The following is a 15,086-nucleotide window of genomic DNA, read 5'->3' as shown; positions in this document are numbered from 1 at the left end:
CACTCCAGGAAAGCTGCTTGCCCACACTGCTGACAGAAATGGTCACCTCTCAGTCCTTATCTATCTGACCTACGGGTAGCATCTGACCCGATCTGTCATTCTCTCTCCCTTCAAACAGTCTTCATTTGGCTTCCAGATAAACCCTTCCAAAAGAACACTTTCCTGGTTTTCTCCTGACCTTTCTAACTGCTTCTTCTGAACGTGTGTTGCTAAATTCTCCTTCACTCCCTGAACTCTAAATCTTGGAAAGGCCTTTTCTGTAGCCACACCCACTCCTGGGTGACATCACCCAGTCCTTGGGTTCCTGCTGCCACTTGGGCTACTTCTTTTTATTTATTTATTTACTTATTTATTTTTGGCTGTGTTGGGTCTTTGTTGCTGCGCGTGGGCTTTCTCTAGTTGCGGCGAGCGGGGGCTACTCTTCGTTGCGGTGCGCGGGCTTCTCATTGAGGTGGCTTCTCTTGTTGCAGAGCACGGGCTCTAGGCGCGTGGCTTCAGTAGTTGTGGCGTGTGGGCTCAGTAGTTGTGGCTCGCGGGCTCTAGAGCACAGGCTCAGTAGTTGTGGCGCACGGGCTTAGTTGCTCCGCGGCATGTGGGATCTTCCTGAACCAGGGCTTGAACCCGTGTCCCCTGCAATAGCAGGTGGATTCTTAACCCCCGCGCCACCAGGGAAACCCTGGGCTACTTCTAACAGCAGAGGCCAGGAGGCCTGTTAAACATAACTCGTATGCTATCATTCCTCTGCTCAGATCCCCCCTGCTGGAACCAGGACTCCCAGCCTGGTCTGTCTCACTCACGGAGGAGAGCAACAACCTACTGCTATCTCCCAAACAAAGTTATCCCAATTCTAGAAACAAGAGTAGCAATATACATCTTCACTTGGCTACCTTTTCATAAAGGAAATTTACTCATTTTAAGTGTTTAGAAGGATTTAAATGGGCCGATTTTATTTTTAGATAATTATTGCCCTTATTGCACAAATAAAGGCAGGGAAAGACATGCAATACACTTTACGCAGCACCAGCAAGAGTCTGTGTTCCTAATTTTCCTGGTGAGAATCTAACATGGCTTAGAAAAAGGAAAATGGCCCCAGTGTTAATACTGACCCATGTGAAACTAGTGTTTGGGAGTGCTTAAAAAATATGAAAAGGGATATCTCAATAGTAAGCAAGATCTACTTTATGTGGGAGCAGAAAGAATTTTGGTGAGTATCTCAGAATGGCTAAAACTACAATAATATTTTTGGTACTGGAATCAACTGAATTCTGGAATACACCTGCCATTTTTACTGTACAGTAAACTATTTTAATTTCATGTTTAATTTTGAAGAAATAAACTTATATAGAAAACGATGACCTTAACTAGCAAGAAGAATCATCTCCAGATTTGGGAGTGCTTTGTTTTTAATGGAAAAGAATACAAATTGTGATTAGAATGCTATAAAAGCAGGTACAATTCTCAGAAGGGATAAGGTTCAAATAAAATAATCATTCGTAAATTATAAATTGTACATATTTATAAATTATGATCTTTGATTTTTCTGTTTCCAAAAGAAGTTGAAGGTCAACAAGAGCAAACTCATGATGAATCGTCCACTGTGGTTAACTGGGAGATTCAGAGAAAGCTTGCTTCTGAAATTTGCTGATATCAAAGTAAAAAAAGTCTTAACATTGTTTGGAAGACCTGTGCTAAATAAGCACAGAAAGCTCAACTATTTACTGAATGTTATGTTTAAGAAAATCTAAGGGAAAGGTATATTAACTTTAGAGCTCAGAGCACTTAAGTCTGATGACAATCAGATGAGGAAGCTCACCTACACTGACCCTTAATGAGTCTGAGAGTTCAAAACAAGATATTATAAAAGAGAAGCTTTGCCATTTAAGGACCAAAGTAACTTAAATTACTACTTTTCACCTCAATCAACAGTTTTAAAGCCTCTGCAAATTCTGTGAGCATTTTATAAAAGGACTCTAATGAACAGAAAAATAAATTCTCCCAGCTCTCAAAAATCTCAGGATAAACTGTTAACTGCCAATATTATACTCTATGATACAGTAAGTGCTGAATTCTACTCAATACAAAATTATAAACTATGCTGAAGTTTCACCATCTGCTAATTAAAAATTTGAAATATATGATCAAGATATTATCAAATAATTTGATTTACAGGCATTCTGTTTCAATTAAATCAATATTCTGAAGCAAGAAAAAAAGAGCTAGTTCCAAATAGAATTCAAATATGATGAAAGATTTCCTTCAATAAATATTCTGAACTTAATCGGCTTAAATGGACGTAGGTGCTTCTAACTGTTAAAAAAAAAAAATTCAAGATGACATTACCACATCCTTGAGCTGTTTATTTATTCCCCGTCTAGAGCCTGATTTACAGGCGATAAAATGCAATCACAACCCACACCAAAGTAGGAATCATCTGCTAATGGAACTTTTAATGGAGAAGTGACCAGTGACATGAGGTAATTCTTCCTATGTAGGAGCGCTCTTGAAGACCTCTTTGCACTTCATCACAGTAAACAATCACTAACATATGCATTAAAGAAAATTTAAATACATTATGACCCAATAAATATCATAATCAATCAATATACAATTTTCTTCTCTTAAAGATTTAATGTTCAGATACCACACTATTAGTGCTATACTATTACACTCACTTAGATCTGGACAATTTTTAACATGTTGGTACAAAGTTTAACCATTTGTGATCAGATATGTTTTAGAAATTACTGCTCCCTTAGGAATTTCCATGCAGAAAATTATATGAGTAAAATCCTTAAAGTGAGGAACTAAATTAAGTACCATCCTCAAATAACTATAGTTTTGTTACTGGTTTTGTCTAAACTTCATTATTTTAAAGAGCTTTGAGACAGAATTTATACAAACTTCATTTTTAGGAGAAAGGTTTAGATGCCAAACTTTTCTCCCTGGAATCTGGTTTAAAGAGGTAACATATTCCAGGGCTTCCCTGGTGGCGCAGTGGTTATTCATCCACCTGCCAATGCAGGGGACACGGGTTCGAGCCCTGGTCCGGGAAGATCCCACATGCCGCGGAGCAACTAAGCCCGTGTGCCACAACTACTGAGCCTGCGCTCTAGAGCCTGCGAGCCACAACTACTGAAGCCTGTGTGCCACAACTACTGAAGCCCACGTGCCTAGAGCCCGTGCTCTGCAACAAGAGAAGCCACCACAATGAGAAGCCTGCGCACCAGCAGAAGCCCCTGCTCGCTGCAACTAGAGAAAAGCCTGTGCGTGGCAACAGAGACCCAATGCAGCCAAGAAGAAAATAAATAAAATAAAAAAAAAGAAAATAAAGAGGTAACATATTCCAGAGTACAGCAGTAAGAGCGATCTGTTATCCCCTCTGAATCTACAGCACTTTCCAAGACTGTGTCGTCAGGACAATTCTTGATGCGAGCAGCACGTCACTGACCAGGGACGCACAGAGCTGCCAGTGAGCCAGAAAGCTTCCGCGAGCCAGGATCACCTAGTACTTATCCTGCCTCTACATTAATCAAGATTGGACAATTCATACATTCAGGAAGGAAAAATAATATAGAACTGTAATAAGATTTAATTTATGCAAATAAAATTACTCTGTTGTCTGTCACTGAACTGTATAAGAACCACTGAATCTAGGGAGTGTTTCAGGTTAGGCTATCAAAATAAAGGCTCATCTTCACAGAAAGAACGATAGCACATCCTTTCAAAGATTTTCGTGCAATGAGTTATGAAACTTACATCCTTGGGAGGGAGCTGAGACTGAGTCAAAAGGGACCACTGACAGGGAGAGATACTATCTCCCTGAGAACTGACACCAAGGACAGCACACGACTCCAGGTGGGAGAGATACATTATGCCTTAAAATGAATTAAGGTGAGAAAATGATCTGTTTGAAATTTATGCTAAGGAATCTAACATCAGGTCAATGCCTGAAATTTGTCACTGAAATAAGGGGAGCCTGAAGAAAACATACTGTTAAAATGGTGAGGTCAAGTTGAAGCCCATTACTAAAGCTGAAGAACACTTAAAATCTGTATTATTAAAATAGCAACATTTGGGGCTTCCCTGGTGGCGCAGTGGTTGAGAGTCTGCCTGCCAATGCAGGGGACACGGGTTCGAGCCCTGGTCTGGGAAGATCCCACATGCCGCGGAGCAACTGGGCCCGTGAGCCACAATTGCTGAGCCTGCGCGTCTGGAGCCTGTGCTCCACAGCGGGAGAGGCCGCGACAGTGAGAGGTTCGCGCACCGCGATGAAGAGTGGCACAGAAACGAAAACCCAACACAGCCATAAATAAATGAATAAATAAATAAATAAATAAAATAGCAACATTTGGAATCTGAACAAATAAATAATAACTGGGCCTATAATGATGCATCTCAAAGAGATACAAATAAAGGAGCATGATTTTTATATCCAGGACATACCGATTCTCACTACCCCTCTGCTTTGTTAGGCCTGGGGTTCCATTACCATTTGTCATTAACAAACACACACACACACAACACAAAACTTACTACAGAGCTACAGTAATCAAAACAGTGTCACACTGGCATAAGGCTAGACATAGAGATCAATGAAATAGCATCAAGAGTTCAGAAATAAACCCTTACCTTTGTGGTCAACTGACTCTCAACAAGAGTGCCAGGACAGTCTTTTCAACAAATGGTGCTGGGACAGCCGGACATCCATACACAAAAGAATACAGAGGAACCTCCTAACTCACACCATCTACAGAAATAAACTCAAAATGAATCAGAGAGAGTGGCATGGACATATGTACACTACCAAACGTAAAATAGATAGCTAGTGGGAAGCAGCCGCATAGCACAGGGAGATCAGCTCGGTGCTTTGTGATCACCTGGAGGGGTGGGACAGGGAGGGCAGGAGGGAGGGAGACGCAAGAGGGAAGAGATATGGGAACATGTGTATATGTATAACTGACTCACTTTGTTATAAAGCAGAAACTAACACACCATTGTAAAGCAATTATACTCCAATAAAGATGTTAAAAAAAAAAAAGAAAGATATAAATGTAAGAGCTAAAACTACAAAACTCTTAGAAGAACATTCAGGTATATATTTTTGTGACCCTGGATTAGGCAATGGTTTCTTAGATAAGGCAACAAAACAAAAACAAAATTAAAAACTTTTGTGCTTCTAAGGAGAACATCAAGAAAATGAAAGACAACCCAAAGAAAAGGAGATAATATTTGCAGACCACATACCTCATAAGGGACTTGAAACTAGAATATATAAAGGACTTAATAAAAGGCAAACAACTCAATTTAAGAAATGGGCAATGGACCTGAATAGACATTTCTCCACAGAAGACAAGAAGCACACAAAAAGATGTTCAACATCATTAATCATCAGGAAAATGCAAATCAAAACCATAATGACACACCACTTCACACCCACCGGGACGGTTGTTACAAAAAAGACAGACAATAGTAAGTGTTGGCAAGGATGTGGAGAAAATGGAACTCGCATACATTGCTGGTGGGATTGTAAAAGGGTGCGGACACTTTGATATAGTCACCATATGACCCAAAACTTCCACTCCTAGGTATGTATTTCTTGGTAAGAGAAATGAAAATGTCCTGTCCACGAATGTCCACAGCAGCATTACTCATAATAGCCAATAGTGGAAACAACCCAACAATCCATCACATGACGAACTGATAAGCTGCGGTACATAGTCACAGGATGGAACATTATTCAGACAAAGAAGGAATGAAGTACTGATATATGCTACAACATGGAGGAACCTTGAAAACATTACGCTGAGGCAAAGAAATCAGTCACAAAAGGCCACATACTGTGTGATTCCCTTTATAAGAAATGTCCAGAACACGCAGATCACAGAGACAGGAAGTAGGTTGGTGGGGGCCCAGGGCTGATGGGCCTGGAGCAGAACGCGGAACAACTGCTGATGAACGTGGGGTTCCCTTTTTCAGGATCTGTTCTGAAATTATAGTGCAGATGGCTGCACAACTCAGTGAATACACTAACAACCACTGAACTGTACTCTTTAAAAGGCTGAATTTTATGGAATGTGAATCGTACTTCAAAAAAAGTGTTACTTCAGAATAAGTCACAAGAGCATCATCTGCTGTGCAGGCATCAATTTTTAATTAAGCTGCTTCTCAAATGGGCAACTCCGTACACTAAGCTTCAAGGGAAGGTCTGTTTAGTATAATACGTACCACAGAGAACAGAACTACAAATAAAGGAATTTAATTGTAAAGTTGAAAATGATTATAGTTCTGATTAATTTTTATAGAAAATAATTACGTAGCAACATTAGTTTCTTAATTACTTATTCAAAGACGGTAAAGCTGCTGAGTAATCACCCCTGGACACAGAGCTCCGAGCGTGGCTTGCACTCAGCCTGCCACTGGCTCAGTGTCCCCGCCCTGAGCAGAGCTGCGCCCCTCGTAGCCCCACCTTCCTCACCTCCCAGCTGCCTTCAGCACATTGCTCACCCCTCCTCCTCGGTACACTTTCTTCCCTACTGAGACCCCACTTCCTCGGACCCTCCTCCCCATGTGCTCACTCTGCAGTCTCTCCAGACACCACAGTGCAGCCCTGAGTCAGCCGGGCGTTCACCAGTGGCCGTCCCCTCTCGCCTCGTCTAGCAGAGATGGCCCCTGGCCCTCCACCGGCCCCAGGGCTGCTCAACGCCGCAGCCACGAGCCACAGCGGCTGCTGACGCCCAAGCTGATGAGAACGACGACATCATAAGGAGATTCCCTGCACCAGCCCCAGGGCAGCCGGACAACATGTGCGCCATCGCAGCAAGTTCCTGCAGAGGGTGCAGCTCTGGGCCACACCTGCTCATCGGTTCTTTGCTGTGTCTCCCCCAGGATCCCAGACCACCCCCCGGTCTGGTTCTTTATCCGTGGACACTTCACCGAAGATTGCTACCCTATCTTTGAACACCAACCAAACCATCCACCCATTCTTCTCTGGAACTTGTTCTTTCTCTAGAGATCTTCTCTCTCCTTCCCTTGGGAGCCAAGTTGGCTGAAAAGGCGACCGACACTCTTTCCATCTGTAAACCTTCCATTTCCTTTACCTCACCCCGAAGCAAACTCATTTCTATCAGGCCACCCCACTAAAAACATCACCAACGACCACCCTCATGTCCACCAGCCGAGGGATGGTTACATAAATGTGGTTATCCTACAACAGAATATTAATTGGCAATAAAAGGAATGAAGTACTGACACATGGCACAACTTGAGTGATCCTTGAAAACATGCTAAGTGACAGAAGCCAATCACAAAAGGCCACATATTTCATGATTCAATTTATAGGAAATGTGCAGAATAAGGACACAAATAAGAGACAAACGGTACCTTAATAGATTAATTAATAGTAGAATAAGAAACAAAAAGTAGATCAGTGTTTGCCTAGGTCTTGGGGGTGGGAAGGGAGAAGTGACTGTTAATGGATACAGGTGATGAAAATGTTCTAAATCTGTAGTGATGGTCGTACAAATCTGTGAATGCATCGAAACCGCTGAATTGTACTTTTTAGATGGGTGAATTGCATGGTTTGAGAATTCTATCTCACTAAAACGTTACAAGAAAAAAACACCCAGAAAACAAAAACTTGCTGATAAATGCAGAGGTCACGTTTCAGTCCTCAGCTGACCTGACCTCACAGCATGACGCTAGGTAATCAGGGCACCGTCACTCAGGACCGGACTGCTGTCCTCGTCTCTGAAAGCCATTCTCCGCGTGGGTTCCACAGGGTCTCCCTAAAAATGCACTAAGTCTGTCAGCTCAGCCCTTTGCTGAACACAGTGATTCTGCACGACCCCCAGGATGAAGAGTCAACTTTTCACCATGGGACACACCGGCCCTTTATGGTCTGGCTGCCGGCGGGTTCCACAGCAGGGCTGGCAAACGCGTCCTGGAAAGGGCCCAGCAGCACATACTTCAGCACCGCTCAGCTCTGCCCCCGGGGAAAGCAGCCACAGACAATATGGAAATGACATTCCAGTAAAGCCTTTTTTTTAAAAAAAAGAAAACAAACAAACAGTAAAATAGGTGGGTAGACTTGCTCAGGGGCTGTAGTTTGCTGCCCTTAGTTTCAGATTGTCACCTCTGGTCACTCCTTTGACTTTCAGAAGCCGTACTGATTACAATCCTTGTGTTATAATCTAGCCCGTCTCTAAAAATGTGTTGGATAGTAAATATTAAATATCAGGCGTTCCTATTCTACTATTTCAAACAGTGGAAATAAAAATGCATTCCTAGACGATCCAAAAACCCTAACAAATTTCCCCAAAATACCATGAACAATGTTTACCTATCTGTATAACAACACACCCAGGTTCTTGGGCAACATAAAGCATGAACTTCACTTATTATCAACCTCAGCAGTCAGTGGCCACGGTGTGTGCACCATGCACGATACTTCACAGAACCGGGAGAAGTTACCTCTTTCTTCTACACTGCAAGAAACATCCCAGTACGAAGAGAAACGGGAACTAACTTGAGGAGGGGATCTTCTGAACTGGGCCCCGGTGCCTGGCAGAAGTGGGTGCTGGGAGCCAGGAAGGGGGCAGAAGACGTCTCCTCACTCTGACGAGGCGGGCCGGCCAGGAGGCCCGAGGCTGGACCGCAGCACCTGCACGGTCCTCCCACCTCCACCCGCCAGACGCTGCAACGGGCCGCCGACTCAAGACGGTGGACCTGGGGTAAAACTTTTTGTCTGTCATGACCGTGAGTACTTGGTAGTTAGTCTGAGTACCGGGGAATCCTTGCACACTTCCCCAAACGCACCATGCTCTGTAAGTTACGACTGGAGGAATGAATTCATTCATTCATTCAAAAACCAAGAATCATTCATTTTCAATTTCCCACGGGAATAACCAGATGATTTTCCGCCTCACTTGCAGCAGTTGGGCGTAAGTTTCAATTACTGATTTTAGTGGGACACTTGCCAGCCACATCCTGTTAGGATTAGTAATCATCAACACTATTTAAATGCAAAGAAGCAAACAAAATAACCTTGTATGTAAACGTTTCCCTAACGTAAAATGCTAGTAATCAATTAAAAAGAAAAAAAAGAAGAATCCCTTTCTTGGGGGACTGGACCTGAGCTGTGGGGAAGAGCCCCTCCCAACGTAACTGGAGCCCCACCTCCTGCGCCCCCCCCATGGCAGCCCACAAGCTATGCCACGGTCTGAACGTCTGCGTTTCCCCCAAACCCCACACACACTGTGACAGCGTCAGGAGGTGGGGCCCCCGGTGCTTAGGGCACGAGGGGGGAGCCTGTGTGAATGGGATTAGAGCCCTTGCAAAGAAGCCCCACGGAGCTCCCTCGCCCCCTTCCACCATGTGAAGACCCAGGGAGCAGGCACCAGCTCTGAACCAGGAAGGGGGCCCTCCACCAGATAAAGCCACGCGGCGCCCTGATCTCAGACGCCAGGCTCCAGAACTGTGAGAAGTCAATTTCTGTTGTCTGTAAGCCACCCAGTCTGCGGGATCTTGTTACAGCAGCCTGAACAGACTAAGGCAAGCACTGCTCTAGTTCAACAATAAGTGGGACTGGCCTCAGTGGGTACCTTCGTCCTGTTCCTGACTTTAATGGGAAGGTGTGCTTTGACAGTTTCACCATTAACTAGGGAGTTTCCACTACGTTATATAACTAAATTTTCCTTTCATTTACAATAAAGGGTAAGGTGTGTTTGTATAGATGGTGTATACCATCAGGTGTAACATTCTGGTTACTACAGCATTACCGTAATATCCTTAAGTGGCCAATTTTCAAGAATCTGCATACAACATATATAACACTTAAACTACACTGAATAACTATGGCCTTCCATCTCACAGCACTTTGAAAATTTTATAGAATCTTAAAAGAATCACTTTTAACACTGATTATCAACACGAGCAACTGTGAAAAGACAAAATATTTACAGTACTCATACCTATGCTAGCAGATAAACAGAATTTTATCTGTATAGACAGAATTTTATATCATGCTTCCCATGTTTTCTATACTATATCAATAATTTTTTAATGTACGTAACTGTGTATGAAACGTATAATGCTATAAAGCAGTTATTATGTAAGAAAACACGATTCAGGGGTTCATCAAAATTACTTAACAATCCTGAATAAAGATCTTCAATGAAACAGACGGTAACCACACAGAAGCACCGAATTTCCACACCCCGTGGTCTGAGATCCGTTTTGACATAAAGTTTACTTTACCTTTCCAAGCATCCTGCCCAGGAAGTAGTAATGTCTGGCAAAGGACTCCCCCACAAGCATCTGGGCAGCTGGGTTGGGGTACAGCAGCCCTTCGTTAGTGGTCTTAAAGAAGCCCTGGTTGGGGTTAAACCCCGACTTCAGTAGTTCATTTAGAAACTCTCTGAAAATACCACCACCGTCAATGCCAGCTTCGTCCAGGCCATGTGCATTGAGTAAGTGCACACGGATCCGCTTTTTCAAATCAGGCTCTGTTAAAAGAAGGGGGATGGGGCAAGGAGAAAATATTTTTTTAAAAAGCAATAAAATAAGCTGGTATTATAGGAAATTAGGTAAGGGGAGCAAGAATATTAAAAATATTTTAATGCAAGACTTAAAAAAAAAAAATCAACATTAAAAAGAGACAATGAGACAGACTGACCAGTATTTCCCTCAGAGCCTACAATGGGAAGAAGAGAGACGTTCCTTTGCACTGATACTGACAGATTAAGAATGGAGTGAGGCGGGGGGAGGTGTGTTTAGCAGAAAATACAGTTATCCCACATATGCTAAAGGATGTAACAAACTCAAATACCAGGAGGAGGGGAATGGAATGGAGGACCTAAGGATAATACTGGAACAGAAAACTATTACCAAGAAAGGCAAAAAGATAAATGAACAAAGCAGATGTCAATGAAGTTAACATTACAAAGACCTTTTGAAAGAGTCAGAACACCAGAATCTACATCAGTTAAAACGATGTTTGGCTGAAAAATGGGGGAAATTTTTGGTTACATAATGTGCCACAATATGCAATTTTTAAGTTGCTTAAGTCTGCCTGACATGTGAGGGGCATTTCCACACAGGTCCTCATAAGGACAGCACTGCAAAAGCAGGGACGCCAGGCCCCGGACTCACTTGCAATGAATACAGTAGCCTCCGACACAGACCCCAAATACGGGCCAGTAGACGTGATTCTACCACAAGTCAAAACCAGGGGCTCCCTGGCTTAATCAGGGAACAGGTCTGACAAAGTCACTGACACGTCCCTCATCGTTGCCCACCAACGTCCTTCAGGTGCTCTGCACGTCAAGAGCCGCAGGTGGAGGGCAACGGAACCCAGGTCGCAGGGCTGCACCCGCGTCCGCGCTGCAGCTGTCTTTCCGGCAGCGTGCAGTCGCCCACACGTATCTGACCCAAAGCATCTCAGGGGACAGGTGAGCTCTAGAAAACACCCCAGGAAGGGGTTTAGCAGAATGTCGGTTTAGCTGAACCCCAGCACTGTGATGTGCGAGTGTCAGTACTGAGGTCACGGGACCTGGGGTGTGAATATTCTGTACTACACTTCAAACAGGGCCGACAGTTTAACGTGTGGACTGAGGCCCACGGCGCCTGCACAGGAGAGGGCCGCCCACCCATCCTGCCACAGGGACAAAAGCTGCGCCCAGCGAGCTCTCCTCTAGGGCAGTGCAGTGCCCACACCTCCCTCAGGGGTAAACAAACCCAAGCAGAGGCGGCAGCAGCGCCCTCTTGCGCTCGTGCTTGTGAGGGAATAACCACCGCTGACGTCTACCCCGAGCTGGCAGAACTCACGCCAGGAATTTCACACACGTTAATCACTTCCAACCCTTTAACAACCTCTGGGTTAAGAATGTCCCCATTCTCGTGTGAGAAACCCAAGGACAGGGAAGGTTGAATGATTTACCCAAGGACATACAGCTAATATTGTAAAGGGTAGTGCTGTAATTTTAAAACATGTCTATTACCTACAAAGCACAGGTTCTTTTCTACTAAAACACATTCTTTTATTTTTAAAATTTAACTACACTTAAACGAAGAACATGCTTTTCACTGATGATTAAATTCCACAAACAATGTTATTTGCATCTATTTTGATCAATACAATTACCAAATATGTTCACTCTCAAGGCCTAGGTAAAATGCAGAAAGAATTCTAGGCAGATAACCGTGGATGCAACACAAAAATACAGTTGGCTCTTTGCGACCTTTACATATATCCTCTCAAATACTCAGTTTTCAGGATAAACTATAAGCTTTTATTTGTCACACACAGTATTTCTCAAACTGAATGTCAACAGTTAGCAGCAGCAGGTTTTTGAAAAATTCGAAGTGTAAACATTTTGTAAGTGGTAAATGCTCAGCCAAGGCCCGCCCGTTAACCGCAGCACTAATCTTCTAGGCTGTGGTGGGGGGCGGGGGGCGGGTCTTTGTATCTCAGAGGCCCCACAGCCACTCACAGACGTCACCTCCTCAACTGTGGCTAGAACTGAGATTCTGTGGTTCCCTGAAGCTCATTTCTGTAAACAGCAATATACAATAGCACAATATTTTCAGAATCAAATCTAGTCTTCTAGGTATCTTGCCACTACTTGATTCAAAAGACAAATTAAAAGTACCTACTTATACAGTAAGGTTGGGGCGGGGGGACCTAAGTCATATATTACAGTTGACCCTTGAAGAATTCAGAGCTTAGGGGCCCACACACAGTTGAAAATCCACGTGTAACTTTTGACTCCCCCAAAACTTAACTACTAATAGCCCTCCGTTGACCAGAAGCCTTACCGACAACATAAACCGTCGATTAACACATATTTTGTATGGTATATGTATTATATACTCTACTCTTACAATAAAGTAAGCTAGGAAAAGGAAAATGTTATTAAGAAATTAAGAAGGAAGAGAAAATACATTCACAGTACTGTACTGTATTTATTGACATGTCAAGTTTACATCATCTGCTTTCAAGATGAATCGCCTGGCTGTCAGTACCTACATCAAGACTGTCTTATACGATACAAAACACTGTAGATGTTATACACATGACTAACACTAGACATCAAAAATGAAACGATAATGTGAAAAGGAAATTCTCATTTGTTTACAGGTATAACGATTCATGCACTGATAACAAAGCATCAAGAATATGATTGTTTACGGTAGCCTAGCCTATACACTAAGGAATGAATCCTTACAGAATCTTTATGGCATACACCATTACAGTCATATTCATAATACAGTATTGGTAACATTGTTACATGTTTTTAAAAATCACTTACCTGTGATGATAAGCAGTTTCTCCAATTACAAGAGAGAGGGAGGCATACTGTACAGTAACGTAACTTTGAAAGCAATGTTTTGAGAGTAAGAAAGCTAACACATTATTAATTTTAGAGTTAGTATCACTCACTTTGCACCTATGTAAGCACAGGCTGTCCACTTCAATACAAGTCCTGCACACGATGGTCTGTCTGCACGACGAACCCCTGGGTGACGATGATGACGACACAGAAACGTCTCACACAGTTCTTAGGCGTTCCCAGGAGGACACTCACATACACAGCAGCTGAGTTGCTCACTGTGAAGTGGAAGTGGACCATCACAAAGGTCTTCGTCCTCCCCGTCCTCAGGCGGATGAGGCCGAGGAGGCGGAGCAGGGGGAGGCGGTGGCGGTGGGGGGGGGCGGGAGGTGGAAGGGCAGGCAGGAGGGGCAGGCACGTTTGCTGTAACTTTACGGGAACAGATCATAATTTCCGCCTGACTTTTTTGCTCTTTTATTTCTCTAGAACTGTTTCTATGCGGTACCAATCCTTCTTCCACTGTTTGCTTTAGTTTCAGTGCCCATATCACAGAAGGGTCCAAGGTGTAAAAGTCAGGAGCAACGTCGAACAATCAGAACCCTCCTGCCAGGTGGCCTGCCGTCAGCTTGCTGCCAGGTGCTCCTCTGCACCTTGTCCTCGTCATTGGCTGTGGCTCAGAGGCTCTCATCTCCACCCATTCGTCTTCCGTCAGCTCCTCTCACCTGGTGCCTACTAGCTCTTGCCTTTTTCCTCCAAGATCCGTATTTTGAAAGCCTTCACCCCACGTTTTTTACCATATTTACGATCTCTTTCATGATTTCCTTGATTGGCTCTGACGTAAATCCTGTGGAGTCATGCACAGCGTCTGGACACTTTTCCCCAGCAGGACTGCCCTGTTTCTGGCTTGGTGGCTTTCAGGGCTCTTTCTGTAACAGCTATGGCATCATCAATGGTAGGATCCTCCCAGACTCTCACGATGTTCCCTCTGCTGGGTTCTCTGACATCGCGTTGACAAGCCTTTCCACGGAGCACCATGTGTAATGAGCCTGAAAGGTCCCTATGGCCCCCTGATCTAGAGGCTGAATTAGAGATGTGTTTTGTGAGCCAGCAGACCACTTCTACGCCTTCGGTGTTGAACTCATGGGTTTCTGGGTGGCTAAGGGCATTGCCAATACCAAAAGAACTGTAAAGGCCATCCCTTACCAACAAGGTGCTTCCTGATGTCAAGGACAAGGCATCGATGGAACCAATCCAGAAAAAGGGCTCTCACTGCCCAGGCCTTCTTGTTGTCCAACCAAAAGACAGACAGCTGGTGTTTCTCTCTCCCCTAGAGGCTGGGGGTGAGCAGCTTTATAGATGAGGGCAGTCCTGACCATACACCCAACTGCACTCCTGTCCCTTCCTGCTTAAATGCTGTGCTCACTTCTCTTCCTTACTAAAAAATGTCCTTTGTGGCAGTTTTTCCCCAGAATGGGGCACTTTCGCCTGCATTAAAAACCTGTTCAGGCAGATGTCCCTTCTCCTCAACGATTTTCTTAACAGCGTCTGGGAGCTCGTCTGCTGCCTGTTGGTGGGCAGATGCTGCTTCTGCTGTTATCTTGACAATTTTAAAGCCACGCTTCTTCCTAAAATTATCAAAACATCCTTTGCCGGCATTAAATTCTTCAGCTTTTGATCCTTCACCTTCTTTTTGCTTTAAGTTGTCATATAAGATACGAAGTAGCAGTATAACACACTATTTTGAACAAACTGGAAATA

General features: G+C 43.8%; 1 protein-coding gene across 4 annotated transcripts in view; it reads right to left on the bottom strand.

Annotated features, from left to right (window-relative positions):
- Nucleotides 1-15,086, bottom strand: part of UBE3C (ubiquitin protein ligase E3C) — a 122,032-nt gene that overhangs the window by 33,807 nt on the left and 73,139 nt on the right. For all 4 annotated transcript variants that reach the window (XM_082472626.1, XM_082472627.1, XM_082472628.1 and 1 more), the window contains one exon: nt 10,255-10,502. In XM_082472626.1, the coding sequence (XP_082328752.1) occupies nt 10,255-10,502 (248 nt within the window). The remainder of the gene's footprint in view (nt 1-10,254; nt 10,503-15,086) is intronic.

The sequence above is a fragment of the Balaenoptera physalus genome (assembly GCF_965194825.1).
Source record: "Balaenoptera physalus genome assembly, chromosome: 8".
NCBI lineage: Eukaryota > Metazoa > Chordata > Mammalia > Artiodactyla > Balaenopteridae > Balaenoptera > Balaenoptera physalus.
This window is presented reverse-complemented; position numbering and strand designations above follow the sequence as displayed.